This window comes from Penicillium canescens (genome assembly GCF_028828765.1).
Source record: "Penicillium canescens strain IBT 15451 chromosome Unknown utg000011l_segment0_segment0, whole genome shotgun sequence".
Lineage (NCBI taxonomy): Eukaryota > Fungi > Ascomycota > Eurotiomycetes > Eurotiales > Aspergillaceae > Penicillium > Penicillium canescens.
This window is the reverse complement of record NW_026703973.1, coordinates 646,530-671,987: the sequence shown is the minus strand read 5'-3', so window position 1 is coordinate 671,987 and position 25,458 is coordinate 646,530. Positions and strand designations below refer to the sequence as shown.

General features: G+C 50.3%; 12 protein-coding genes across 12 annotated transcripts; 7 read left to right on the top strand and 5 right to left on the bottom strand.

Annotated features, from left to right (window-relative positions):
* Positions 1-295: 295 nt before the first annotated feature.
* N7446_012983 (NOPCHAP1/New4 family protein) lies at positions 296-1,337 on the bottom strand. Its single transcript, XM_058521725.1, has 2 exons — positions 733-1,337; positions 296-675 (listed from the first exon to the last, which is right to left on the bottom strand). Exons 1-2 carry the CDS (start codon positions 1,195-1,197, stop codon positions 466-468), a joined length of 675 nt encoding a protein of 224 aa, XP_058365202.1. The 5' UTR covers positions 1,198-1,337; the 3' UTR covers positions 296-465.
* A 407-nt stretch (positions 1,338-1,744) lies between these two features.
* On the bottom strand, positions 1,745-3,787 carry N7446_012982 (BOD1/SHG1 domain-containing protein; the record flags this gene model as incomplete). The annotated part of the gene is made up of 2 exons (XM_058521724.1): positions 3,555-3,787; positions 1,745-3,490 (listed from the first exon to the last, which is right to left on the bottom strand). Coding segments are annotated over exons 1-2 (1,968 nt in total), but the record flags the coding sequence as incomplete, so codon positions are not given.
* A 278-nt stretch (positions 3,788-4,065) lies between these two features.
* N7446_012981 (putative NADH-ubiquinone oxidoreductase 14 kDa subunit) lies at positions 4,066-4,449 on the top strand (the record flags this gene model as incomplete). Its single annotated transcript, XM_058521723.1, has 2 exons — positions 4,066-4,099; positions 4,214-4,449. The coding sequence occupies 2 exons, from the start codon at positions 4,066-4,068 to the stop codon at positions 4,447-4,449; spliced, it is 270 nt and encodes an 89-aa protein (XP_058365200.1).
* A 503-nt stretch (positions 4,450-4,952) lies between these two features.
* Positions 4,953-7,379, top strand: dscA (ubiquitin-protein ligase dscA; the record flags this gene model as incomplete). The annotated part of the gene is made up of 1 exon (XM_058521722.1): positions 4,953-7,379. One exon carries the CDS (start codon positions 4,953-4,955, stop codon positions 7,377-7,379), a length of 2,427 nt encoding a protein of 808 aa, XP_058365199.1.
* A 350-nt stretch (positions 7,380-7,729) lies between these two features.
* N7446_012979 (glycine decarboxylase subunit H) lies at positions 7,730-8,531 on the bottom strand (the record flags this gene model as incomplete). The annotated part of the gene is made up of 3 exons (XM_058521721.1): positions 7,730-8,043; positions 8,189-8,251; positions 8,396-8,531. The coding sequence occupies 3 exons, from the start codon at positions 8,529-8,531 to the stop codon at positions 7,730-7,732; spliced, it is 513 nt and encodes a 170-aa protein (XP_058365198.1).
* A 215-nt stretch (positions 8,532-8,746) lies between these two features.
* On the top strand, positions 8,747-9,259 carry N7446_012978 (mitochondrial 37S ribosomal protein bS6m; the record flags this gene model as incomplete). The annotated part of the gene is made up of 3 exons (XM_058521720.1): positions 8,747-8,770; positions 8,848-8,879; positions 8,950-9,259. The coding sequence occupies 3 exons, from the start codon at positions 8,747-8,749 to the stop codon at positions 9,257-9,259; spliced, it is 366 nt and encodes a 121-aa protein (XP_058365197.1).
* Positions 9,260-10,133: 874 nt separating this feature from the next.
* N7446_012977 (acyl-CoA thioesterase) lies at positions 10,134-11,407 on the top strand (the record flags this gene model as incomplete). The annotated part of the gene is made up of 2 exons (XM_058521719.1): positions 10,134-10,397; positions 10,514-11,407. 2 exons carry the CDS (start codon positions 10,134-10,136, stop codon positions 11,405-11,407), a joined length of 1,158 nt encoding a protein of 385 aa, XP_058365196.1.
* Positions 11,408-11,678: 271 nt separating this feature from the next.
* On the bottom strand, positions 11,679-12,842 carry N7446_012976 (PIG-Y family protein; the record flags this gene model as incomplete). The annotated part of the gene is made up of 1 exon (XM_058521718.1): positions 11,679-12,842. One exon carries the CDS (start codon positions 12,840-12,842, stop codon positions 11,679-11,681), a length of 1,164 nt encoding a protein of 387 aa, XP_058365195.1.
* Positions 12,843-13,714: 872 nt separating this feature from the next.
* N7446_012975 (uncharacterized protein) lies at positions 13,715-15,361 on the bottom strand (the record flags this gene model as incomplete). Its single annotated transcript, XM_058521717.1, has 5 exons — positions 13,715-13,896; positions 13,945-14,074; positions 14,124-14,771; positions 14,822-14,929; positions 15,065-15,361. 5 exons carry the CDS (start codon positions 15,359-15,361, stop codon positions 13,715-13,717), a joined length of 1,365 nt encoding a protein of 454 aa, XP_058365194.1.
* Positions 15,362-15,964: 603 nt separating this feature from the next.
* Positions 15,965-16,993, top strand: N7446_012974 (uncharacterized protein; the record flags this gene model as incomplete). Its single annotated transcript, XM_058521716.1, has 3 exons — positions 15,965-16,024; positions 16,074-16,199; positions 16,280-16,993. 3 exons carry the CDS (start codon positions 15,965-15,967, stop codon positions 16,991-16,993), a joined length of 900 nt encoding a protein of 299 aa, XP_058365193.1.
* A 2,348-nt stretch (positions 16,994-19,341) lies between these two features.
* N7446_012973 (arrestin family protein) lies at positions 19,342-21,889 on the top strand (the record flags this gene model as incomplete). Its single annotated transcript, XM_058521715.1, has 4 exons — positions 19,342-20,044; positions 20,095-21,158; positions 21,213-21,533; positions 21,554-21,889. 4 exons carry the CDS (start codon positions 19,342-19,344, stop codon positions 21,887-21,889), a joined length of 2,424 nt encoding a protein of 807 aa, XP_058365192.1.
* A 911-nt stretch (positions 21,890-22,800) lies between these two features.
* N7446_012972 (GNAT family N-acetyltransferase) lies at positions 22,801-23,812 on the top strand (the record flags this gene model as incomplete). The annotated part of the gene is made up of 3 exons (XM_058521714.1): positions 22,801-22,914; positions 23,111-23,650; positions 23,777-23,812. The coding sequence occupies 3 exons, from the start codon at positions 22,801-22,803 to the stop codon at positions 23,810-23,812; spliced, it is 690 nt and encodes a 229-aa protein (XP_058365191.1).
* Between the last annotated feature and the right edge of the window lie 1,646 nt (positions 23,813-25,458).

Genomic DNA, 25,458 nt, shown 5'->3' with positions numbered 1-25,458 from the left:
GTTCTCAGCGTTGTAAATGACAGCCCTATCAACATACTGTTGCAGAAGAGTTTGTAGGGGTAGGAGTGGCAGTGAGGAGTGACAACAGTGTTGTTCCAAACTCTGTCCCAGGGCTTCAACTTGGATCTTGGCAACGGCTCACGGACGAACTTATAGACATTGGTAACTTGTTGTAACATTTGTCACATATTGACCATTTTCTAGGATTCCGAGAATTGATCATAAGGAGGTATTCCGCCTTCGTCAGCAGCGGCTTTCAACTGCTGGTAACCTTCAGGGGTTTCTTCACATGGATGGTTCTAAAAAAAAAAAATAGCAAAATATCAAGACGCTAAAGATGACAACATGTAGCCCATATGCATATAAAAAATGACAGGCCGGTAAATCGCCGTAAATGAATCAGTACAGTAAGTACACACATCCGAATCAATATCTTAGACATTGCAAGCCACATCAGACAGCATCTTACTCCGCCATCTCCTCAATAGACGGTTTATCCGTCTTAGTCTTCTTACCCTTACCTCCCATAAGCTTCCCAATGATATCAGAGTCCTTCAGCTCTTGAGATGTATTCCCAGCAGCACCAGAACCAGTCTTCGCATCTTCGCGATCATCCTCATCCTCACTAGACGAGTCACCCTCCTTCTTTTCTTCCAGGACACCAAGACCAAGATCCTACAATCTTCCCATTAGTAAAGTCCCTACGCAAAACAGATAACGAAGGAATCATACCATCTCAATATACTGCTCCCCACCCTCATCGGCATTATCAAGAACAAGATCCCCAACCCTCCCAGCCTCAATCTCCTTCTGCAAATCCTCATTCGCATTCTTCATCTTCGGCAAGAAAGCATTAAGCCGCGATAAGAGTTCCGAATCGCCCTTCATGCGGTGTATGCGCGGTTTGGGTCGGCCGCCGATATGCGGTAGTGACGAGGAGGGATCGGCTGGGTTTGCTGCTGTGGATCTGGGTTCGTCACGCATTTCTTGGTCGGAGTGGTCCTCGTCTTCGTTTCCGCTTTGGCTTTCGCTGGAGTCTTCGGATGAGGAGCCCGAAGATGAGGTTGGGTCTGAGTCTGAGGGCGGGTATGAGGCGCGTTGGCGGCGGGCCGTGCGATCTGTTAGGTTCATTGTTTTTGATGGCTTGTTCGAGGTTTGGCTCTTTGCCGCCTGTGGTTTTTGTGTTTCTTTTTGCATGATTCGTGTGTTTGGGGAGGTTTGTCGCCGGGGGTCAGAGATTTCTAGGTGGCTGTGTTGCACTGAACTGTGGTCATGGGTCGAAAGACCGATCTTGAGTCTATTAGACGTGATAGTATATGCCAGTCTGACAGTTGTGTAAAAGACGAAGCGAAGAGAAGTTGAGTTTGAGTTCAACTTTTTTGGTGGAGCACCGACAAGCGATAAGCGATAAGCTTATCTTCTATGCACAGCATGTAGAGACATTTAGACATGGCAAGTATTCTCATTTCCATAATCATACACGGTATTAATATTACAAACATAATTGCGCATGGCATCAGCTCCGGTTCCTCCTTCCACTACGACTGCGCCGACGAATTGGACTTCTGCGACGGCTTCGGCTGCGTCGACGACTAGGGCTCCTTCGGCGACTGCGATCTCTTCTGCGACTAGGACTAGGCCTGCGACTGGGACTCCGCCTCCGACTGGGACTCCGCCTGCGACTAGGACTTCGTCTGCGACTGCGGCTTCTTCGACGGCTTGGACTTCGTCGGCGAGGTCGACGATCTTCTGTGTCCTTTTCCTTTTGCTTTGGCTTTGGCTTTTCCTTTTCCTTTTCCTTTTCATCTTCTGGTTCCTTCTTTATCTCCTTTTCTGCGACAGCCTCAACGTCTTCCTCCTTTATGGGAGCCGCATCATCATCTCGTTCAGAGGGCGGCATGTAACGGTCAATATCACCCATTCGTGGTCGCTGATCTCGCTCTCGTTCTCTCTCTGGGGTCCGGACCCGGCGCCTAGGTGACTTGCTTCGGTTGCTCGTGGAAGGCACGTAGCGGTCGATATCCAGAGTGGGGGAAGGAGAGCGACGCCGAGAACGCGAACGCCGTCGGACGGACCTAGAACGGGATCGAGAACGGTCTCGGGCCCGGATTCGAGGGCGAGACCGAGAACGGCTTCGCGAGCGACGGCTGCGCGAACCTCGACGAACAGGTGAACGAGAAGGTCGGCTTCGTCGCCTGGGACGGTACGTTTCATATTCTCGTTCTCGCTCGCGGCTACGGTCAGGGCGTCGGTCAAAATCCCGGTCACGGTCTTTAGACTGTGCTCGATCACGCCGGACCACGGAACGGCTACGGCTCCGACGATTCGGTCTGTAGCTTCTATCATCGGGCCGATTATCTCGGAAGTCACGGTAACCACGGCGCGAATCCATGTCACGGTCACGGGATCTCACAGAGTCTCGGGACCGGTCACGGCGGTCAAACAGAGATGTGCGTCGTCGGCGCGAGCGACTACGGCTTCGATCACGCATCAGATGCCGAGACGGCTCCCGGCGATCTGTAATTGAGCCGCGCCTTGCTTCGGAATGGCGGGATGGGCTGGCCGCTCTGGTTGAGGTATTGGAGTACTTGTCATTGGCACTCTTGGCCGCTGCTGACGCCGGTTTCAAGCCATTTTCAATGGCTTCAGCCTCTTCGAAATCAAACTCTGGCTTCATTCGAGCCTTGGCCGCGAGTTCTTCGCCTTCTTTCAGGAGCATTTGCAGAGCAGCCTCCTCCAATGACTTTTCGTCCACTGGGGCTGGAGTCGGGTCCTTTGAAGCGATGGACTTCTCTCGTTTCACGTCCCGGGGCCGAGGAGATATGCCGCGATCCGGGCGACAGTCAGGAGAACGATCACGGAAACGTTCCCTGTCGCGGGTGCGACTGCGATCACGGTCCCAGTAGCGGTCCCTATCTCGGTCTTCTCGCCTCCGCCGCTCGTATCTTTCTTGTCGTTCTCTTTCTCGCTGGTCATCGAGCGTTCGTTGTTCCTCTCGCAGGCGTTCACGGTCAGCTCGTCTCTGTTCATCGATTTCCTTTCTTCGAGCCCTGTCTTCTTCTTCCTTCTGTCGGTCAAGTTCGCGCTTCTTGCGGAGCTCTTCATCCTTGATCCTTTGCTGCTCTTCCTCGAGCTCCATTTCTTTGCGCTTTTCTTCCTGCCATATTTTCTCCCGCCTATCACGGTCGATTTTCACAAGGGCATCGTATTCCGCATCGGTCTTGTTTCCTGCCTCGAGTTCGCGCATAGCGACTTCATCTCCAACTTCTTGGCGGCGGATTTCGCGGAGGGATTCGAGGATAAAGTCGGCGTGTTTTAGTGCAAGCTGGTCGATTGAGTTCTCCACATTCTTATAGACATCACCACGATCAACAGCTCCTTCGATCAAAGTCGCGGCTTTTCCTCTCTCGCGAGAAAGCAGGGCGGGTTCACGATCAATTTCTGATTCGGCGAGCGCCAGCAGCTCATTGGTAAACATGGTCCTGGGTTCCTGGTAGAAAGAATTAGCAACGTAGAAAATGGATGCGCGACATAGGATATGGAAATAATCATACACCCTCATTGAAGCCGGTCCAGAGCTGCTTGCGAACAAGATCGAAATAGCCCTTCTTCTTGAACGCATGGCGGAGTTTATCCATGGCTGCATGTTGCACGGGAGTAAAGGGCAGGTCCTCAGTCTTGAATTTCTTGCACCCCATGGTTTCGATATCAATAGGCCGTTTATTCGTAGAGGTATCGGCCTCTAAGGCCTGAGAAGAATCCATCTCAGAAGCCATAATGACAGCTTGAAGACAAGCCTGAAGAGAGATTCAGGTCGCGTGCGATAAGCGATAACCTAGGCACCGGAAGAATGGTTGTTCCGTGATTGGGAACTCCGGCCCGCTGATTTGCTTCAACCTCGTCTCTCCTGGTCCATTGCGACAGCAACTTCATAACTCCGCCTCCATTCAATCTGGCCGCTGTGGTGTTGAATTACTCAATCCACCCAATCGCCACGTCTACCTTTTGAGACGGAACTCCCCCGGCCCGCAAATTACAACCACCTGCCCGCGCCCACCCGTGATCATGGTTCACAAGGTGCTCTTCTGGAGCGGCTTCGGTACGTGATATACCCCTCTCCGACTTTCGGTACTCTATCGCAGCATCCTTTATTATTTTAGTGCCATTCTACGGGGAATTAAGACCATGTGACCTAACTTTATCCTTCCCACAGGCATCGCCGTCCGCCTTTGGCAACTCGGTATCGAGATGCGTCCTATCCTCGCCAAGGAGTCCCTCTGGGTCTACCCTCTTTTCGCTGGTGTTGGTGGTAGCTTCGGCTACTGGATGCAGGGTGTTGAGAGCAGACAATTGAAGATGCTTGCACAGCGCCGCGAGGCCATTCTCGAGAAGCGCCGACGGAGGGATCAGCGCGAAGAGAGCGAGGGTGTCCTGGCTGCTGCCTCATAAAGCAGCAGTCCTTAGTAATGGACATGGTTTTTGTGTGTATGCGTTTTTCTATTTGTACCAAAATTCAACCGGTTTGATATCAGCATTCGGGTATTCGCATCTAGTGAGCAATTCTTGTCACGGGTGCAATGGCACTCCTTGTGTCTTTTCAAAATTATTTTTAGGAATAGATTCCTCATTCTGTCTGTCTTTTCTCTCTTTCCTGGGTGTAAATTCCGGGGTACTTGCATCATAGAGCAGTTCCAAGGTTTATATTTGTGTCTCAGGCAAACTGAGTCAGCAGAGAGCGGCGCCCGCCCAGACCCTGGGTCGACTACATCATCAACTCCATCCCGGAAGCACATCTACTTATTGCGCTCGTCATTCATTGGTTTTTTCCCGTCTTGCTTCAGTCTAGAACTTAGTCGCGCGCCCTGGCCCTTTCTGGGTCTCTTCTTTTCTCTCTCGCGATGCTTACCGTTGTCTGTCTTTGAAGAGTCCAATGCCGGCACCCCGTGGCATCAATGGATAACCGCGGCTCCTTCTTCTTTTTCCTGCTGGTTTTCTACCTCCTCCTTAGCTCCCAGTCTAGACCCCCGTTGGTTAACGAGGATCGGGAACGGCAGCGCGAGCTTGGCCGCGAGCGACATGCACTTCGTCTATTGAATGGGTCGAGATATGGCGACTTCGATCCACCGGCCGAGCGATGGCTTCCTTTTGAGGGGCTGAGGAGTAACGATAGCTACGCATGGGACCTGTTTCCGCAGGTCAAAGACCGTGCTCGCCACCAATTGCAGTCCGCCATTTCAAATGCCGGATTGGAAGCTCCAGGTGGTATAGAAGACCCCACTGTCTCGCCTACCCTGAACTTGACCAAGCTTCTCCTTCCCGTATATCGCAACTCGACAGGAAAGCTGAGAGGAGACTGGGTACGACGGATTGAAGATCCGCCTCGCCGTACAACTCTGAACGTCACTGCCATCGCCGAAGAACATGAATACTTCACTCATGAGTTCAGTCGCAATATCACTGGCAACGGGGGTACCTTTTACTTCGATATTGAAGAGGGAGGTGGCGAGGAGCTTCAAATGGGCGATGGTCTTGCAAGAGAAATGAGGGCGAGTTTGACCGTTGAGAGTGAGGACTTCTGGGGAAGTACCTGGTACCTTTCGTTATTCGGTATACACTTCCCTGACACCGGGAGTATCGTGTTGACTACCTCAAGCGAGAAATTTGGGGGCATCTTTTCGCTGCCACATTTCATGCTGTCCGCCGACTCATACAACTTGTCCCATAACCTTCTTCTCAAGTCGCTCTCGGACGCTATCTCGGAGAAGCAGAATCAACCTCCGACACTATTCCCTTGGCCTTCTTTGGCAGGAACAGAGCAAATCGAGTTCCCCGCGCCGAAATGTGAACATATCATTTACCTACAGCAGCACCCTGTTATGGTCGGTGATGCTGCAGCTGACCGATTATTACTGGAGCGCATGGAACAGGAGCTCAGATACCCCATGGGCGCGCCGATTCCAGATCCTCCTCTGATGGTCATGTCTGCTGTCGTCTTCTCCCCGGACTGTGGATATATACTTGAAAGCAAGGGAACACCCGACTTCCCTCCGACTGATACGCTATATTTGTCCGGACCCAAAAGCGAAGAGTACAATAAATACGCAGCTCGCCTCGTTTTCGTGGTTTCCGGTGTATTTGTTGCACAAATTACCCTACTTCTGCGCCAAATCAAAGAAGCCTCGACTCCTTCCACACGGAGTCGGGTCAGTTTCTATACCATCGCATTGATGGCGCTTGGCGATGCATTTGTCTTGGCTTTCATTGTCCTGGAACTCTACGCAGCCATCTCATTCTTGGTTCTGACTACTGCATCATTTTTGGCGTTCCTCTCTGTAAGTTATATTGGAATGAAGTTCATGATGGAGATATGGGCAGTGCAGGAGCCGGAAAGGCGTGAACAAGATCGTGCGCCCAATCCAGCAGCGCCCACTACACGCCCAGGAACTTTGCCTTTACCCGCGACTGCTGCCGCGGTACGAGACTCGGGGGCTACTCCGGTCATATTACCACCTGATCAAGATGCTCCGGATGACGAGACAGAACCACCTGCGCCCACCCGAACCACGCCCCCAACTCCAAGACAAATACGCAGCGACGTTGGGGCGATGTACGCAAGATTCTATTTTGCACTGTTCGGCATGCTTATCCTATCCGTCTGGGCCTTCCTCCTACCAAGACGCCTCGGCTCGATCTACACACGCTTGCTGGCAGCAGTCTACCTCTCATTTTGGGTCCCGCAGATCTACCGCAACGCAATGCGAAACTGCCGCAAGGCGCTCCGCTGGGACTTTGTGATCGGCCAGAGTATCCTGCGCCTCTTTCCATTCCTGTACTTCCTCACAGCCCGCGGAAACGTGCTCTTCATCCGACCAGACTGGACAAGCGCCTTCGTCATGACCGGATGGGTCTGGACCCAGGCCTGGATCCTAGCCAGTCAGGACATTCTCGGTCCGCGCTTCTTTGTACCGCGAGGCTGGGTGCCACCTGCATACGACTACCATCCCACACTGCGTGATCTTTCTGGTACAGATGAAGATCTCGAAGCTGGCGGTGGCATGTTATCGATTGCATCACTGCGGGCTGATGAGCGAGATCTGGTCAGTGATTTCAAGGACGATGATAAAGATAAGCAGCGGAAAGATCGGAAGAAGGCTATATTCGATTGTGCGATTTGCATGCAGGATATCGAGGTTCCTGTTCTTCCAGCGCCTTCCACTGGTGGTGGGAGCAGTGTCGCTGATGGGGCTTCGAGCATCTTGAGTCGTCGTACGTACATGGTTACCCCCTGTCGGCATATTTTCCACACTGCTTGTTTGGAAAGCTGGATGAGACTTCGGCTTCAGTGTCCTATCTGTCGGGACACTATCCCTCCTGTATAGACGTGATGATTGTAATGTTCCCATTAAATAGTCCATACTCATTGGTATATTAATCCGCTTTATAATGTTATGTTGTTCGAGAGCTATACATGCATCGATATAGATATGTAAACCATAAGTTTACAAAAAAGTTAAAAAGCGATTTACTTTGAACAGAATCTTGTTGAACAGTAGGCCAATCCACAGAGGAATCGACAAGTCTAAACGCTTTCGTTGAAGGAAACCAGCCATTGTCAAGCAACAACAAAACATACACATGACAAATAAAAAAGAAAAAAGGAATAAGTTCCAACCACATCAAAATTAAGCAAGCATTATATATCACTTGTCTCGTCTACACAAATCCAAATCTAAGCATCAATGGTAGCCTTGTAAGCAGCCTCATCAAGAAGCGCCTCAAGCTCAGCGGCATCAGCAACCTCAATCTCAGCAATCCAGCCCTCACCCTCGGGGCTCTCGTTGATGGTCTTAGCCTTATCCTCGAGGATGCTGTTACCACGGATGACCTTGCCCGCAACGGGGGAGAGAACATCGGAAGCAGACTTGACGGACTCGACGGCACCCACGGGCTCGCCGGCCGCGATCTCGAGATCCTCCTCGGGGAGCTCGACGTAGACGACATCACCCAGGGAGTGAGCGGCGTAGTCGGTGATACCGATCTTAGCTGGAGAGGGTGGAATGGTATGTTAGCTACCCCGCTATTCATATATGATAGTGGACAGTATAATATGCATGCGCCACTTCGAACCAAGTGGTGTGGTCGAGGGCGAGGGTATGCGTCCAATTGACAAGGGAGAGGCCCAACTAACCGGTCTTGCCGCCGTCGGCCAACTCAATCCACTCGTGCGACTCGGTGTACTTCTTCAGCTGGGCTAGAAATGCGAATTGATGCGCCGTTAGTCAAATGTGACATCATATAGCCCCGGAGGGCATATATCAAGCATTGTGAGGCTTCGTCGCCAGCCGGAGTATCTTGTATACCCTCCTGGACAGCATTGGGGGCACACAGTACTCACAGAGAGGGCTCTGGGAGAAGCTCCTGGTTCCCCGCGGGAAACGGAAAGCGGGCGAAGCCCGGCAGGCGGGAGCCAGAGGCTTCTGGGCAAGCACGCGAGAAGCGAAGGGGCGGACGGCGCGAGCGACGGAAGACATTTTGGAGGGATTGAAGGGATTGAAGGGTTGGAAAGGGAAAAATGGGGAGAGGGGAGAGTTTAAGTAGGGAAGGAAGAGAGAGGAGCTTCCCCGGCGGAGTTTCGTTGACGCATTGGCTCCGATAAGGAATGCCAAGAACTGATAAGCCGGCCGAACCTTGCTGGATTTTGCGTGGCTTCAAATGCTTCATTTCTGTCTCTCATCGGGTTTGCACCATGTTGTACGAGCTGATTGCCATTGTACGTTGTTTTCTCGAGAATTGCGCACTTGTCTCCATATTATTGTTTGAATTTGCTAACCCGCGCTCCGCTTATAGGTCCGCCCGGGCAGCCTCAACGAGGTGCGAGAGTACGTCTGAATCAATCCCATCGCGGTCTCCATCAATCGGTCATCTCGAATACTAATATTCTCCCTGCAGAATTGCCCGTAACGCCGGTGCCCAGGTCATCCGCTCCGGCGGTGTTGTCCGCGGCTTCACCAACTGGGGAGCCTTCCGCCTGCCCCGGGTCACCACAAAACATCAGGCCCGATACTCTGAGGGTCACCACTTCATCATGCGCTTCGATGCCTCCGGCCCTGTCCAGTCCAATGTTCGCCGGACTCTCGGTCTCGACCCCCGTATGATCAACTTCTCCGTGGTTAAGCTGGGCGACAAGCTTGAGGAGATTAAGAATGTCGAGGGCAAAGTTGGGTGGAACAACATTCGCCAGATCAGCGACACCATCTAATCGGCCTAATTCTTTGTCTGACGTTTGTTCGGCTGTCGATATCAGATTTTGGAGCGTGGATTTGGTTTTTCTTTTTGCATTATTGTTTGTTTTTGTATCATTATTGCACGGGCATTGGGATTACCATTCGACACTATCAGCGCGATTGGCGTATACTGTACAAAATACCAGTTTGATCTACAAGTCTTTGTGTTGCTTTGAGTAACATAGATTCTGTCGGCATATATAAAAGTGTGCCGGACGCATCTTTTCCACGGCTTTTCCACACCTCGTGGGCTTTTACCAGTATCTTCAGATGAAGCTTATCGCCAGCTGAATGAGTCCTTTTGCTAACGTTATATAGAAACGAGGATCTCAATACTTATAGCGCTAAGGCTCTCGAACGCCTCCACATAACCAATCACGGTTAACTAATTTCAAACACGCAGCCATGTCCCCTAGGTGCACTGAAGTGTTTTAAAAGCCATCAGTCCCATACACCTGTATGTCCTTTAACATATCTTGGCCCTCAAATATCACATTCGACATCCTTAGGATTGTGCCGCGTGACTAGCCGAGGTATCGGCCAGTCCCGTCCGAGGTACCAAATCCGATACGTCTACTTCAATTTCCTTTCCAACACTCGGTATCAGTTCAGCTCAGTTCGCACTGTCAGGCATACCACTCAAAGCAAGTGGTGTACATCCCCGCACTTTAGTGAACAATATTCACGCCGATCACTCAGGGACAACCTTGATCGGACAGGTACAGGTACCATCACCGGGCCGCACCTCAACGCCTCATACGGAGTATCAAGTACCATTTTCGGAAAACTTGAGCCCCCAAGTTGAAATCGAAAGATCTAATAGATCGAAAATTCGAGTCTTCTTGCCCTATGTCTCCACAACACCGGGCCCCAGACAATGCCAGTGACGAACCGGCGTCCCCGCATTCATTCGTTGAATTGATGTCATTAGAACGACTCGAGACAACATACATCTCGTCCGAAGATTCAGCTGGGTCAGACAAAATCGAACGATTCCGCTCTCTGGCAGCGCCATTTCCTCCTGGCGAGGGCTCGCGCTCATTCGGCGGACATGTTTATGCGCAATCCGCATACGCAGCGTCAAAGACTGTCGAACGGGGACTCGTAATCCATGTAAGTTCCTACAATTCGAGGTCAAAGCCATATCCCCAAAAAAGCAGAAGGAAAAAGCCCACGCTACCCAGGAAACATAAACACAAACACAAACAAAAACTAACCCCACAAACCAGAATATGACAGGCACATTCATCCTCCCCGGAAAACTAGACACACCATACACATATACAGTCCGACACATCCGCGATGGGTACATGTACAGCACGCGCTCCATCGACGCCCGCCAAAACGGCAAGATCTGTTTCACAGCCATCTGCAGCTTCAAACGCGATGAAAAACAACGCCTATTCAACCATCAGCCCTCATCAGCACAAACACGCTTCAATTCAATCCTCACATCCAAGCCCGCAGAAGACCAACCCCTAAGTCCAAGCGTCGATGCAGACTGGTGGATTGAGAATGTCCGACATGGAAATATAACCGAACGGCCATTCCCCGGGCTAGACGTGCGTAAGACTGATATGGGGTCTTTCAATGGTTCAGCGTTGGTTAAGGAGGAGCCTGAGCGGTATCGGCAGCTTACGCAGTATCGGCTTAAGGGGTCGCCTGAACTCGATGGGGATGTTGGGTGGAAGGTTGTTAAGGAGAGGGAGGAGGCGGGTGAGTATGATAATCTTTATGTGTGCGCGCATATGTATTCTAGTGATAAGAATTCTTTGTTGCTTATTCCTAGGGCGTTGGGAATTCGGACTTGGAGTGAGATGGCTAGTCTGACGCTTACTGTTATTGTTCATTTGCATGGGGAGGCGTTGAGGATGGTTGATTGGGGGAGTACTGGTGCTGGGACTGGGACTGGGACTGGGACTGGGACTGGGACTGGGACTGGGAATGGGAGTGAGGAGTTACCAATGAAGTGGTTTGTGCAGGAGGGGTGGACGCCTAGGGCTGCGGAGAATCGGGCGGTGCATGAGAGTTTCATTTGGGCTCCTGATGGTTCGTTGATTGCGACTTCTTTGCAAGATAGTATGTTGAGATTGAGGCGGTTGGCGACGGAGTCGAATTTGTGATATTTTTGTTACATGGCTAGGTGGTGTGTCTTGTATATACCTGGTGCTTTTTAGATTAAATAGCTAGATGGATACCATTGAATCAGGCATTGGCCTTTCTTCGACTTGTTATTCAGTTCTATAGACATTGGATCATGAAATCAATCTGCAAAAGCAGCTCTTCCTTCGATTAATGAGGTCCATAAGAGGTAACCGAGTATGAAATATATCGCTCAAAAAGACAAGGGTATAGTTTAAACAAACAAGACAACACAAAACAACCCCAAATCACTCAAATATCCTCCCCAGAAATATTAGCATGCTTGAAATACTTCATCCCAACCCAAGCAACAACAACCCAAACCCAAGACATAACAGCGGTAAGAATAATAAGCGCAGGATAATACCCAACAATCGGCAACGTAGGATCATCCTCCAATTCCGGCGGCGCATACGGTGTCTCACCAACATCCCAAGCCCAACTCCAAACCTCAAAGCAACTCCCAATACCAACAACAAACACCAACCATGTCACAATCAATATAATCCACCCCCACCATTCCGTCTCCGAGTAGTCCCAGTCCACATCCGCACTATTACCATTATTCTTCATCTCGACGGGGTTCGAAGCTAACGGTGAAGACTTCGGTCTGTGGACGGTTCTGTATGCTGTTTCGGATTGTGGTGCAAGTGGGTAGAATGCGTCCGGGCTGGACGACTGCGTTTGCGTGGAGATGTGTAGACCAGCGGCGGCAGCAGTGGTTTTCGGACTTGTCCCCGTCCCACTCCCAGTTCCGGACGTCATGATTGAATTTGAACCCAGGCGCGGGAACGAAACCAGGTCCTCATCGTCTGTGGCTGTTTCCTCGCCGTGCAGTGTCTGCCGCGCCACGCTCTGCCGCCGCCGTGTTATCGGCGGCCGAACCGTTTTCAGTGTATTATTATTGTGGAAGAAGCCCAGGTCTGCGTCTGCATCGTCGTCGATGCTGGCGCGCGGGTGGGATTTGGGGCCATGTTCTGCGGAGGGTTGGTGGTTCTTTAGGGAGGAGTGTGGGAAGTGATCGGGATCGGTGGGGAGACGGGATATGGAGGTAGATGTGGATGTGGCAGTGTCTGCGCGACTTGAATCGGCGGCAATTTTGGCGGAGGTTGAGGTTCGTTTTTCTCGTGATTCTAATCTTGGGCCTAGTAGTGCTGTTTTCCGGAGTGAGCCACGGCGGCGGCGCGTGCGGCGTTGCGCGAGCGCGGCGGACATTGCGCGGCTGCTTGTGCTTGTGCTTCCGCTGTTGCTTGCATTGCTTTGTCCGCTCTCGTTTGTTGGCATGCTGGATTGGGGGTCCATGGGGCTGAGGAAGGAGAGTCGTGCGAGTAGAGAGGCTGAGAGGCTGCGTTTGTGGCTGGATCGGCGATTGGGTGAACCGTCGGACGGTGGCAGGTCCGCATTGTTGGCTTCCATTGGTACGGGAAGTTGCCGTCAATCCACTGATCTGGGGAATGCTTCGTTTCAGGGGCTTTGAGTGGAAGTTGTATACTGTATGTATGTATACGGTGAGAAGTGGCTGTATGATGTGGCCTACTTTGTCAGGCACCGATTCCCCCTGCACTGTAAGATTCAGGTAAAAGACTGCGGATTAGTTACCACTACATTTATTGGGACGGTTTTATAACTACATGTACGGTAGTGTTGGGCAATACTCGCAGTACACATCAAGAAACATGGTCTATGGCCAATGCAATGCAATGCATGCTAGAAACAAAATCCAAACATCTAAACAGAAAAACCAAATTGGTATCTGGGCTAAAACGCCAAAGGTGTCACGCAAGGAAATTCATCACAGCATATACGGATATTCCATGTCATCCATAGCTCATCTTCCAATAGTATCAAAAGACTGACAAAATCACAAAGTAAAATAATACATGTACTCGAATGATGAACTAGAAAAGCAAGCAGTCCAAATACGCGGTGAGAGAGTAGGGAGGGCGCTTTTATTTGAGAGCATAGCCAAAAAAATCCAAGGAACCCTTGATCGCAAGGCACGCTTAATGGAAAGAAAAATGAAAAAGATCGAAATCAACACAGTGGACTTGGGGTATTGGTGCGCAAGACACAAATTCCGTTTCAGACAAAAGCAGTTTGCTCGCTTGAAAATCCACTCAGGAGACAATTTGAAATAAAGAGAAATAAAGAAAGAAATATCAACGGAGATGGGGAATTGTAGAGGTGCTATGGAGAAGAAAGACAAGAAGCAAAAACATGTTAAGACAACTTGGTTCTGTTAGCGAAAGCCGAGTAACCCGACTGCAACCTGTTCACGAAGAACCGAGCTACGCCTGGTAGCCTCCGTTGAAGTTGTTGTTGGACTGGTCCCAGTTGCCAGAGGGGGACATGGGCTGGCCACGACCGTAGCCTCCGGCGTTACCTGCCTGGGGATAACCCTGACCAGGCATGGCGGGACCGGTGAAGTTGTTGGCTTGTTGGTCCCAGCCTCGACCAGCAGGGGCAGGACCTATTCTTGTCAGTAATAGTTCAGACGGAAGGGAGGTGGCAGGCTAACCTTGGTTCATAGGGTTCGGAGGACCACCGTACTGGGGGAAGAATCCAGCAGGGCTGTTGTTGAACCCGGCGTTGGCTTGCTGGGGAGAGAAGGTGTCGTACTGGCCGGTCGGAGGGCGATCCTTGCCCCACTGTGACTGTTAGTAAACGCAAAAACACGGCCGAACATTAGTAACTTACGCTGCATTTCAACGGACGACCGTTGACATTATAGCCGTTCAGCTGGCAGATTGCAGAGGCAGCGTTCTCATGCGAATCCATCTTCACGAATGCAAAGCCACGGTCAGCCTGGAGACGAGTCTCAAGAACATAACCGAAGTTCTGGAAGAGCGGAACCAAGTCGTTTTGGGAAGTATAAGGAGTGAGGTTGCCGACATAGCAGGTAGTCTGCCACTGGGGAGTCTGCTGAGCCACCATGTCGTAGCTCTGGATGCCGTGAGTAGGGAAGTGGTGGTGACCGAAAGGAGTGGTGGGAGTCATGCCCATGGCAGCCATAGCCTGCTGCTGAGAGATCGAAGGCTGACCCTTCTGGTTGGCCCAGTTGCAGCGGATGGCACGAGAGCCGAGCCATTCACCGTCCATCGAAGTGAGAGCCTTGTCAGCCTCAGCGCGATCGCGGAAAGCGACAAATCCGTATCCACGGGAGCGACCAGTCTTCATGTCCCACATCACACGGGCTTCCGATACTGAACCGAAAGCAGAGAAGGCCTGTGACAGTACCTCGTCGTTGACTTCATTGCTCAAGTCGCCGACGAAGATGTGGAAGTGGTTAGAGGTATCCTCCTTGTTGGTGCTGTTGGATTGGTAGGCCCAGTTGACGCGGATTTCCTTCAAATCAGTCAGAACAAAGCCAGATTACCGGAATAAAGGGAACTCACCGATTGGTGAATCCGGCGGCCGTTCAGGGTCTGCATGGCTCTCTCAGCGGCACCGGGGTCGTCAAACTCCACGAAACCATAGTTGTGGCCCTTGGTGGTGAATTGGCCCTAGAAAACAACAAGGTCAGATACGGATCATTTTTTTCTCTCGGGGAAAAGACAACAACTGGTGGAGTACCACGGAGTTTTATCGGTGCACACGGGGGATGCACGATGCAGGGGATGCCCGTCAGGAGGACTCACATTCTTGTCCGGAATGATCTTCACGCTGAGCACGTGGCCTGTGGTTTCAAAGATTTGCTTCAAGATGTCCTCAGTCACCCTTGGATCCAGTCCGCCCACGTAGAGAGCTCTCTTGTTTGGTTCGGGGGCGGCTCGGCGCACGTAGCCTCCAGCGCTTGTAGGAGACATCATATTGCTTCCGGACATGGGGGACATGGCGGTCGGGATCGGATTGGTATTCTGGGGAATGATCACAGGGGGACGCGGGGGCGGGGGGCATGTGAGACGGAGGGCCCTGGCCGTTGCCTTGAGCAGCATCGTACTGTTGATTGACAGCAGGAGGCTGTGGCAGAGAAGCAGCTGATGCCTGAGCGTTTTCAGCCATTGTGACTTCTTGGAGGAATCGTCGATGATATTCCAAAGGCGATCAGAGGAAGCGAATGAGGCAGGTGGTGGTCGGGATTAAATGTCAGACTGGGGGTCCCGGTGGGCGACCTGTCAAATCCGGGGCGTTTGAGACAATCCAGAAGCTTCGCTGAAAGCCACAATAGCAAGAAAGACCGGAAAGTATAGTATAAAGGATGGGAATTAAGGGGAGCAGGCCGATCAAAGATGAAGCTAAACAAAGAACGGGTATAAACAGTGCTAGGAGACACCGAGAGCCCGTGACGGAGATAATACGATCGGAGGGTAAGGAGGAAAGACCCAACAAACTAGGAAAGAAACCTAGAAGGAACAAGAAAAAGAAACAGAAAAGGAAAAAAAGATGGAGAGATGAAGAAGAAAGAAAAGAGAAGAGTAAAGGGAGACTTAGCCGCTAGGGGTGGGGGGAGGACACCAAACCCCAACGGGATTAGCCGCACGACCTCTCTTCTATCACTCTTCCTTCTATCACTTCTATATATCACTGTCACTCTACGCATGGCTGGCTTTGCTGATCCACAGTCCCTTGGGGACCTCTCAAGTATCATAGAGCGCACGGTAAGTGCTTAAGCATGCCTCTCAATACACACAGCTTGACACTCTCTAGCTCCTTGACACCGCTCGTGTGTTTCGTAAGTCGGGTTCCATGCCATCCAGAGCCCATGTGCAGCGATCCATCCCTTTCTACCATGACAGCTTCCAAAATGCCCTGGATAACCTGTCGGAACAAATTGTGAGTGACATTGGAGCTTGCTCCCGTGACTCCATGCATTCCAAGTCAATGTTTGCTTTTTCCTCGCTAACCATCCACAGTTCATCGCCAAGGCATTCTTGGAGAAAGACTATGAGGCTCTCAAGGCGACCAGCGCTGTTCATCAGCCCATCGAAGATGTGGCCATGAGCGATGTCAACCAGAAAGTGGAACCTGAAACTCAACCCCTAGTTGAGAAAGTAGAGTCCGGCACGGAGCTTGAGCAACCGGCACTTAAGCTAGAGGAGGGGATTCCTGTGAACCAGCCAGCCCCAGAAACAAAACCCGACATCCAGGATGACCACGTAGTCGTCAAAAAGGAAAGCGACAGCAAAGCACCTGACTCAGCATTTCCCGGCACCAACGAGGATCTCAACTTCGATTCGGTTCTCAACGACACGGGCGGCACCAACGACTTCGACCTCAGTCTCGACTTCAACGATAACGACATGGGCAATCAAGCATTCCTGTCAGGATCCAACTTTGCCGGCGCGGGCGCCACGGGAGCTACCGAGAAGCCGATCACATCACAGCCCATGGAAGCCACTGCCTCCACCGGTGGCGGTGCATTCGACATGGAACTGCAAAAGACCGAAGGGGATGACAATTTCTTACAAGGCAATGCTACGGATGATTTCATGGCACCGGCCGAATCTAACTTTGACGATCTGTTCATGGACACAGATAATTTCGGAGAAAATGGCGGCGACTTCAATCAGCTTGAGGGGGATAGTCTGATGAATGTCAATGAGCTGGATGACAATTGGTTCAGTTAATCCGACGATATGTGATAGATGATAGATGGTGGGGATGAGGTGAATTCTACATGTACACTGCCGGAGATGCAGATTAGCAATAGCCAGTGCTGCTTGTGGGGAAATAGTCTCCTGCGATCTGCACAGTTGCATCCGGCACTAGTGATCTCAAGCATATGTCGTCTCTATGACACGTAATCTGGATGAGTGTACCCCGTACATTTTATGTGTAGGATGTCTCATGGTTTTGTTAGCGAAGGTAACAAAAACATTAGTAATGTTCACTACTGCACTTACTACATATAGGCAGGCTTGTGGAACATATGCACTGATCAGGCAATAAAAGTACAAAATTCACTAGTCACTACTAGCACCGGTTACGGTGGATGTGTTATCTAACGGCTGTTGCCAATAATTATTAGGCCACAATTTGGCATGCTTACAATGTAACGTACACATGCCCTTTCAATTTTCTAAGTTGACACGGACCCGGTGAATCATATTCCGGTATGTAACCTCTAGGTCACGTCTGAGTAACCTGACCAATGTTTTCGCCTTGCAATGCTTGATGGCCCAAATCGTATTTTGAGATACAGACGCGCTCATGAAAGATCATCACAGTTAGCACGCTATGTGAACTGCATAGCCATCAATGGGGATTGCAAAAGCAAATTCGAGGCTTCCAGGTCCGGAGTATCTTCAATGTATCAATGTAAACATTTATAGCTCCACTTCGTGTGCCTCCTCCTACCTTCAGGCAGCATCAACAGCGGAGTCCTTGAAATAAACAAGCCACTAGCATCCATTTACACGGAGCTGGAACATTCTCTGGGCTTCTAGTGTGTTCTGCAACCCGAGATATGGCAAAGCACATAGATGTACACCGTTGCCTGTCACTGGGGATAGCAGACTCCACTTTACGCCCTATGAGACATGTGCAGTGCCTTTACCTTTACCAGCCGGCTTGTGGCTGTGCTAGCTCTCCGTCTCCAAGTCAGAGAATATGAATGGGGCCCTTGTATGGAGTATACATACCGTGAAACGAATACGGCTAGGCACAAGCTGAAGTCCCACCTGGGCACCTGGGCACCTGGGCACTCTCGACTTTGACCAAGGTTGAAACTGCTGTAAAGCTCACATGGAAATGACAGCCAAGCGCGAACTGCGCCAATAACTATAATGCTAAGCTCCCCTTTTAAGAATAAGATACTCAGAGCCAAAAAGCGGTGTTAAGAACCCCAATGACGTAAGAGGCAGTCCCAGTTGAAGATCGGCACACCCTGGAGGATCCAAATCAGGGCAGGGGAAATTGACTATCAGAAAATCCAGAACTGGAGCACAGACGGGGGTTTGGCCTCTAATTCTGGCCCGTTGTCTTGTCAGTGGAGGAGTTAAAGTTGTTAGTTAAGTTAGCCTCAGCCCATGGTCGATGAGGTCATCGGCACGGGACTACCTATTCTAGGTACACTCGAGTCGAACAGTTGTCAAGCACATGCGTGTCGTCATGTATGCCTAGGTTGAGGAGTGTACCAGTGCATATAATGAATATTATAAGACATTGAAGGGGGTGTGAATTACTACTGCACATGTACATGTATGGATCGCCAGAGTTTCCCGAGGAAGGTTCCTCCAGTGGCTGACGGCTGATCCATGTGACCAGTATTGCGCGTACTCTTAGATCATACCTACGATTAAGTAGAGATTTATATTTTCGAGAATATAGTTCCCACCTAAGGATTTATAGATTTTATAACACATAACTAAAGTATCATAGCCTGGTTGTATATAAGAATATTACAAACTGATCATCCCCGCAGACTTCTACCCGAACTACCCGTAGATGCCGTAGATGCCGTGAATGCCGTGAATACATTACCTACATAGAATGAGCATTAGTACCGTAAGGTCAGAAGATTGAGGGACTAAAGGCCGTTCGATCCGCTTTATACGGAGAAGCTCTCCAGAGCCCAATGGATCGGATCGCCGGAAATGAGCCGTGGCTTTGCCAATGGTGTTGTCATCGTCTTGGGTCCATCCCGTGGATCGGGGCACCTTTGGCTTTTTTAATAGTTCGCCTCTCTTACTTTTTATACTCTTCTATTATAGTTGGAGGGATTTGCAAAGAACCACATTTATTCCCCCTCACGGCCAAATCCTGCATCTAAAAGGATCTGCGGGATGATCTGGGACCGCTTATGAAGTCAACACCCCAAGAATTCCAGGGCTTCTTTTTACTCCTTACTTTGAAGGGACACAAGGGGGACAGGTTTCACAAAGGTGAGTCTTTGTCAACATTCCTAGAACTCCCTTCCTCTGGACTATGAGATGGGATTCCCATCTCTTCCTTTCACGATGCCCAACTCTGCACGATGATGGGAGCTAACGTCCTCCCGCTGCCCGCGCAGTTGAGCTCGCGGTCAGCAACAACTAGTCCAACCCACTCGAACTTCACAGGAACGCCCTCGTTAACAGAAACCATCTCCAATTTCCTACCATCCCGGTCGGCTCGTCGCCAGACAGTGTGCTTCGATTCCCTCGATTCTCTCTCCCGCGAGGAAACCTTCCCGAAACAGAGTCGCAGGGACTCGATCCTCAGAAAGCTGGCGGGGCCACGTGAAAACGCGAAGCGGTTCCTTCGCTTGCGCTCATCTGGAGTCCAGGCGCCTTCACTACGCCTTACCCCGCGTGGTGTACGACCAGTCTCGGAGATTATCATCGCTTCCTCCCCGCCGACATCGGTCGACTTGGATCCCGATATGCGTTCCGAATCCTCCTCCACTACGGAGGTGATGCCCCGGACTGTGTCGGATCAGGATGTCTCGTCGTCTGATTTGACTATACCGTTTACGCCCTTACATAATGAGAAGATTGTTGCTACCGGCAGTGGGATTTCTGTCGGTATCGCTCTGACAGAGCCGGTGCTTTATCTGCAGGGCTATGACCAGCATGACCCGAGTAGTAAAAAGTCCGCTATTTTACGTGGACAACTACATTTGAAAGTGACCAAGTGCATTAAGATCAAGAAGATATCGATCTGTTTCCGCGGCCATGCCCAGACCGACTGGCCAGATGGTATGTCCAGTCCTCACTGCACATCTCGATATCAACTAACCCTTGTGTAGGCATCCCGCCCAAGAAGATTCATTTTCACGATAAGAAGGATCTTGTCACTCACGGCGTGATCTACTTTAACCATGGCGATACCGCTCTCATGCAGAATGATTACGGCGCGCACTACTACCAGCACGCCAAACCGATATCAGCCGTACCAGGCAAGGATGTAGTGACCATGTCAACTCGAGAGCTCTTCTCTAATCGAAGCTCCGTCACTACTCTCGCTCCACCTACCAGCCGAGAAACCAAGCGCCTCTCCCTGCAGACGAATCGCGGCCACTCGCGCAGTTTCAGCAGGAATGAGCCCCCGGCCACCCAACCCCAGCCTCAGCGCAACTACCGCATGTTCCCTGTGGGCGATTACCTCTACAGCTTCGAGTTCCCCATCGACGGCTCATTGCCTGAGACGATCAAAACAGATCTCGGATCTGTACGTTATGATCTGGAAGCAATGGTGGAACGATCAGGCGCGTTCCGACCCAACCTTCTGGGCACCATGGAGATTCCAGTGATCCGCACCCCGGCCGAGGGATCGCTGGAACAAGTCGAACCGATTGCGATCTCACGGAACTGGGAGGACCAACTACATTATGACATTGTCATCTCAGGAAAGTCCTTCCCGTTGGGCTCGCAGATCCCGATTGCGTTCAAGTTGACACCACTAGCGAAAGTGGAATGTCACCGCATCAAGGTGTACGTGACGGAGAACATTCAGCACTGGACTGCAGACAAGAGTGTCCATCGCTTGCAACCAGCGAAGAAGGTTCTGCTGTTTGAGAAACGCGCCGACTCGCCTAGTGTGAGCACATACCCCGGTAGCTCCATGCGTGTCACTGCAGGCGGCGGCATTGACTGGGATCACCGCGCAGCTGCCGCAAGAGGCGAGGAGATCGTGGATCGAAACCGAACGAATCTGCTAGGCAATCTATCCAACGACTCCGGCGTCGGTCCCACTGAAATGGAATTCAATGTCCAACTCCCAAGCTGCCACGAAATGAAGGGCCGTGATGAAGGCCAGCGCCTCCACTTCGACACAACATACGAAAACATCCAGATCAACCACTGGATCAAGGTAAGCAACCCATCCCCCATCCACACCAACTATCACCCATACTAACAAACCCAGATCGTCCTCCGCCTCTCCAAGGTCGATGAAAGAGACCCCACAAAACGCCGCCACTTCGAAATCTCCATCGACTCCCCCTTCCACATCCTCTCCTGCAAAGCAACCCAAGCAAACATCTACCTCCCAGCCTACACCAACCCTGCCACGGATCCGGAACCCCCAGCCCAAGAATTCGAATGCGGCTGCCCAGGCGCACCCCCGCGCCCCGCGATAGAATTCCAACCCCCTCAATCTCCGACCGCGAAGATAGCAACCCAAATCTCGCCCGCCGCGGCTCCACAGGCCACACCTTCGCCCGTAGTTTCACCAACGGCTCGGGCGGTCTCGCCAGGCCCCCACAGGCCCACCTTGCCAACCCAGCCCTGGACCGCGGGCTTAACCCGCCCAGACCGATGCACCTTCTCCGCGCGCCGTCTTATGCTCCCCCGCCCTTTGAGGATGTACCCCCTCCTCCGCCGCTTATTACTCCCCCGCCGGAATACACCACTATCGTCGGCGATGGCGATCGTGAGAGTGTGCTTGAAGATTACTTCTCGCGGTTATCGTTCTACGAGGAGCATGAGGACGATGATCGGGGACGGGGTCGTGTCGATGTCCCACTTACGCCTGGTGGCCGTGTTAATCGCAGTATGGATGTTCCGCGTGAATGGGTGCGTATCGAGGATTATTTCCAGTAATTCACGCACTCTTCACTTAATATCTTGATTCCGGGTCTTGGATACTTGAGATCTTCAATCAAGAATCATGATTTACATTGTACCAGCACCTCGGCTGGTTTCTATCAAAACTGTCACGATGTCTGAATGAAGTTATGTCATGTTCGTTTTTGTTTATATCGAAATTTTGGGATTTTGGTCTTCTCTCTTTTGGGATTTGGATATTTTGGTGTCTGGAGGGCATAAGGTCAGCTATCTCATCTATAGATCTTCCTGTGGGTTGGGTTTTTACAATTGGGTTATGAGTTGTTGATATTTATGTGGACAAAAGGCGTTCCGTTAATATATTTTAGATCTTTTCAACTGCTCAGTATAGACAATAAATAGTAGATAGTAGATGAGGTTCAGATGTGTCAGCGATAAGCGCCGCATCCAACTGCCTTCCCCGGTTTAGACCTCCCCACATTTACTCTTCACTTTTCTCTCTGCTCTCTTTTCGATTTCTGTTTCTTCTGCTGCTCTACTCTCTCTTCTTCTTAGATCCTTTCTCATTGAACACAAACTTCAACAAACCACCCGCCGGCCCCCTCTCCGCCCAGGCCCTTCCTGCAGGATCTATAGCCCACCACGCTCAAGACCACTGATTGGCTCAACCTTCTATACCCATTACAGGGTATGCTACAATCCTATAATCTCCCATCAAACAAAATCTCCAACATGACCACACCCAAATCTAATAATCCCAGTACAAACCGGAGCACATTCAGCAGACACAACCCCTTATCAACATTGACAGCGGGGTATTCTTCCCGTAGCGACATCCACCCATCTCTCACAACCCCAGTCTCAACACTTGCCGATATCCTATCCATCTCGAGGCTTCCTCCTTCCCCATTTCACGTTCCATTATCTACATCTTTGAGCCTCTCAGTATGCCCATTGAAGTCGTCCCCCTCACGGAGGCGGATATCCCCGGCGCTATCGAGGTGATTCAGCAGGCTTTCACTGACGATCCATATTTCAAGTGGGTTTTTGATGAGGATAAGGTATGTACTGTTAGTGTTACTGGAGGGGAGAGGGAATGCAGCTTTGTATTCAGTTTACGTGTGTCTGTAATTTACATGTATATGTATATGGGATATACTCTTGAATCAGAAACAGAAAAACTAACACCCCTCTCTTTCCGTAACGCGTCCTGGTTCAAACCAGCCGTGTTACATCCACAGAGAAAGCAATATCCAGTTCAACAAACAAAGAAACCATGATTCTCTCGCTGCACGTTGTCGCTGGGGAATCAAAAATGCAATTTTCCACGTCGCCAAACAAACAGAACCACTACCCTCCACCACAAACCAAATCCTAGGCGTATCCTGCTGGCTCCCCCCAAACCCACCCTCAACCCCCGAAACATGGACCAGCACACTCCAAAACTGGACCCTAACCTTCTCCCAAATAGCAAACAACATCCGATACATAGGCCGCGGCGGGCTGCGCACGAACAGGTACTGGATCTGGAAAGAGCGGCAGGCAGAAGCGCAGAAGCAGATCTGGAATGACCCGCTGGGTTACTATTTTTGTAATATTGTTGCTGTTAGTCCGGATGCGCAAGGGAGGGGCGTTGGGAGGATGTTGTTTGAGGCTGTTACTAAACGTGCGGATGAGGAGGGGAGGAGGTGTTATCTTGAGAGTTCGAAGAGTGTTCCTAATGTTGCTATTTATCAGCGCATGGGCTTCGAGATGGCGTTGGAGATGGAGTGTCGGGATGGGAGGGATGCTTGTATGGTATGTTTCTTTTTCTCCCCCTTTTTTTTTTTTTTTTTTTTTTTTTTTTTTTGGTTTGGTTTGGGAGTTAGGATTTGAGAGTTTAAATCTGGGATGTTGGCTAACTTATTTTCTTTTTCTGTTTAGTTGTACTGCATGGTTCGGGATCCGAAGACTCAGTGATTTGTTTTTATTGCTACATACTGTATCCACTGAGTATATATATGTTCAATGATGCATACTCAGTTCACGCTTAGCTTACTCGGACGTGAATAAACCGCAACATCTATTAAAGGTACATATAGTAATAACCTACTATGATCCCCAGTTCCCAGATTACAAACATCTAGACCATAATCGCAGATCATATTCCCTGAAAGTAATCAAAGCCTAGCCCAATTCCAAATCCCAACCCTCCGATCCGATCTACCCACTCTAACTCCCTGATCCACAAAAGGCTAAAAGGGTAGCTTAAACCTTATCGAACTCGATCGATAGCTAGGATCTGTGTACCGGGTGATCCACGGGGATGTTTTGACGTCCATCTTTCCGTTTGCTTTCGATCCCGGTATTGGATTATCACCTCATAAAGATCTAACGGTTCTACAAAATATTGAAAATATTGTGGTTTGGAGTATTGAGTAGGGGACTTGCATGTACCCCTGCTGCATGTTGACAAGAGAGGCAGGAGATCGTGGTTTGTGTTTCTGTTCCTGTTTCTGTTCCTGTTCCTGATTACTGTAAAGTTAGTTTTGGCTGATACTCGAATTATCCGGTAGACAGGGCATTGTTCCCAGAAATGTATACTGTATGCATGTTGGGTTGGTGTTTCAGACTCGGTTCGATTCTAATTTCTTTTCGGCGTTTGGCAGGTTCGTGCTTGTTTGAGTTGCAGTGTTGGTTTGGGCCGAGGCTTTGTGGAGTAGACATTTTAGATATATAGTTGGGCTTGAGAGACTGGTTAAACATTTTACGATTATTCTCATTAAGGTATATTCTTCGTCTTGATTTACGCTGTGAGTGAGGCCTCTAAAGATCATGATCGTTGTGCTAATAATTGCTTCTATCAGTCTTTACATGCCATCATGTCCTTCCTTTTGCGAAAGCTGTGGTATCGAAAACGCAGATCAAATTCCGAAAAAACGCCCTGTCTAACTTCAACTTCCGAGGAGAACAACAGACGAAACCTCAAAGACCAGGGCTTTGGCCAAAGCCCTAGATCCAGGCTCCCAAATGTTACTTTCTCCTCCCACCCAATACTACCTCATTGCAACCAAAACGAAACGGAGATACTTGTCAACCGACTAGCTGCCCTGGCAGCTACAGTGAGCAACAACGCCAACAACGAACATCAATCCAATGAAGCACCCTCTACACATACCTCCGAGGAGGCCGAAGTCGAACTAGCCGAGGAAGAAGAAACATTCCACTACCTCACTAGCCTAATAACAATCTCCTATCAAGAAACACCAACCCACACCCCAACATCATCAGTTTCAAGTTTCGCATCCAAATCAGGCAGTGGAAAAAGCCAAAACTTTGACCGGAAGAGGGCTTCTTCTATTCTCAGTTTGCATATTGATCTGCCCGCATCGTCCTTGTCGTTTCCTTCTCTTATAAAGGGCCCTAGAAAGCAGGGTCCGATTCGGTATAGTCCGCTTCCACCGCCGTTTGTACAGAAGGCGCTTTTTATCAGGCCTGAAGTGAGGTTTTAGGGATAAATTAGGTGGCGTGGTGGTTTGGTTTCTATGTTTGTACCTGCGTCAATTTTATATCTTGTCTCGTTTGTTTGGTTGTTTTACCTGTTTTGCTTTATGATATCCAGAGTG

Excerpts from the sequence above, each read along its gene's own strand:
- N7446_012983 (XM_058521725.1), bottom strand. The coding sequence starts at position 1,197 with ATGCAAAAAGAAACACAAAAACCACAGGCGGCAAAGAGCCAAACCTCG. Across the intron at positions 676-732 it reads GGGAGCAGTATATTGAGATG|GATCTTGGTCTTGGTGTCCT; the intron begins GTATGATTCCTT and ends GGAAGATTGTAG.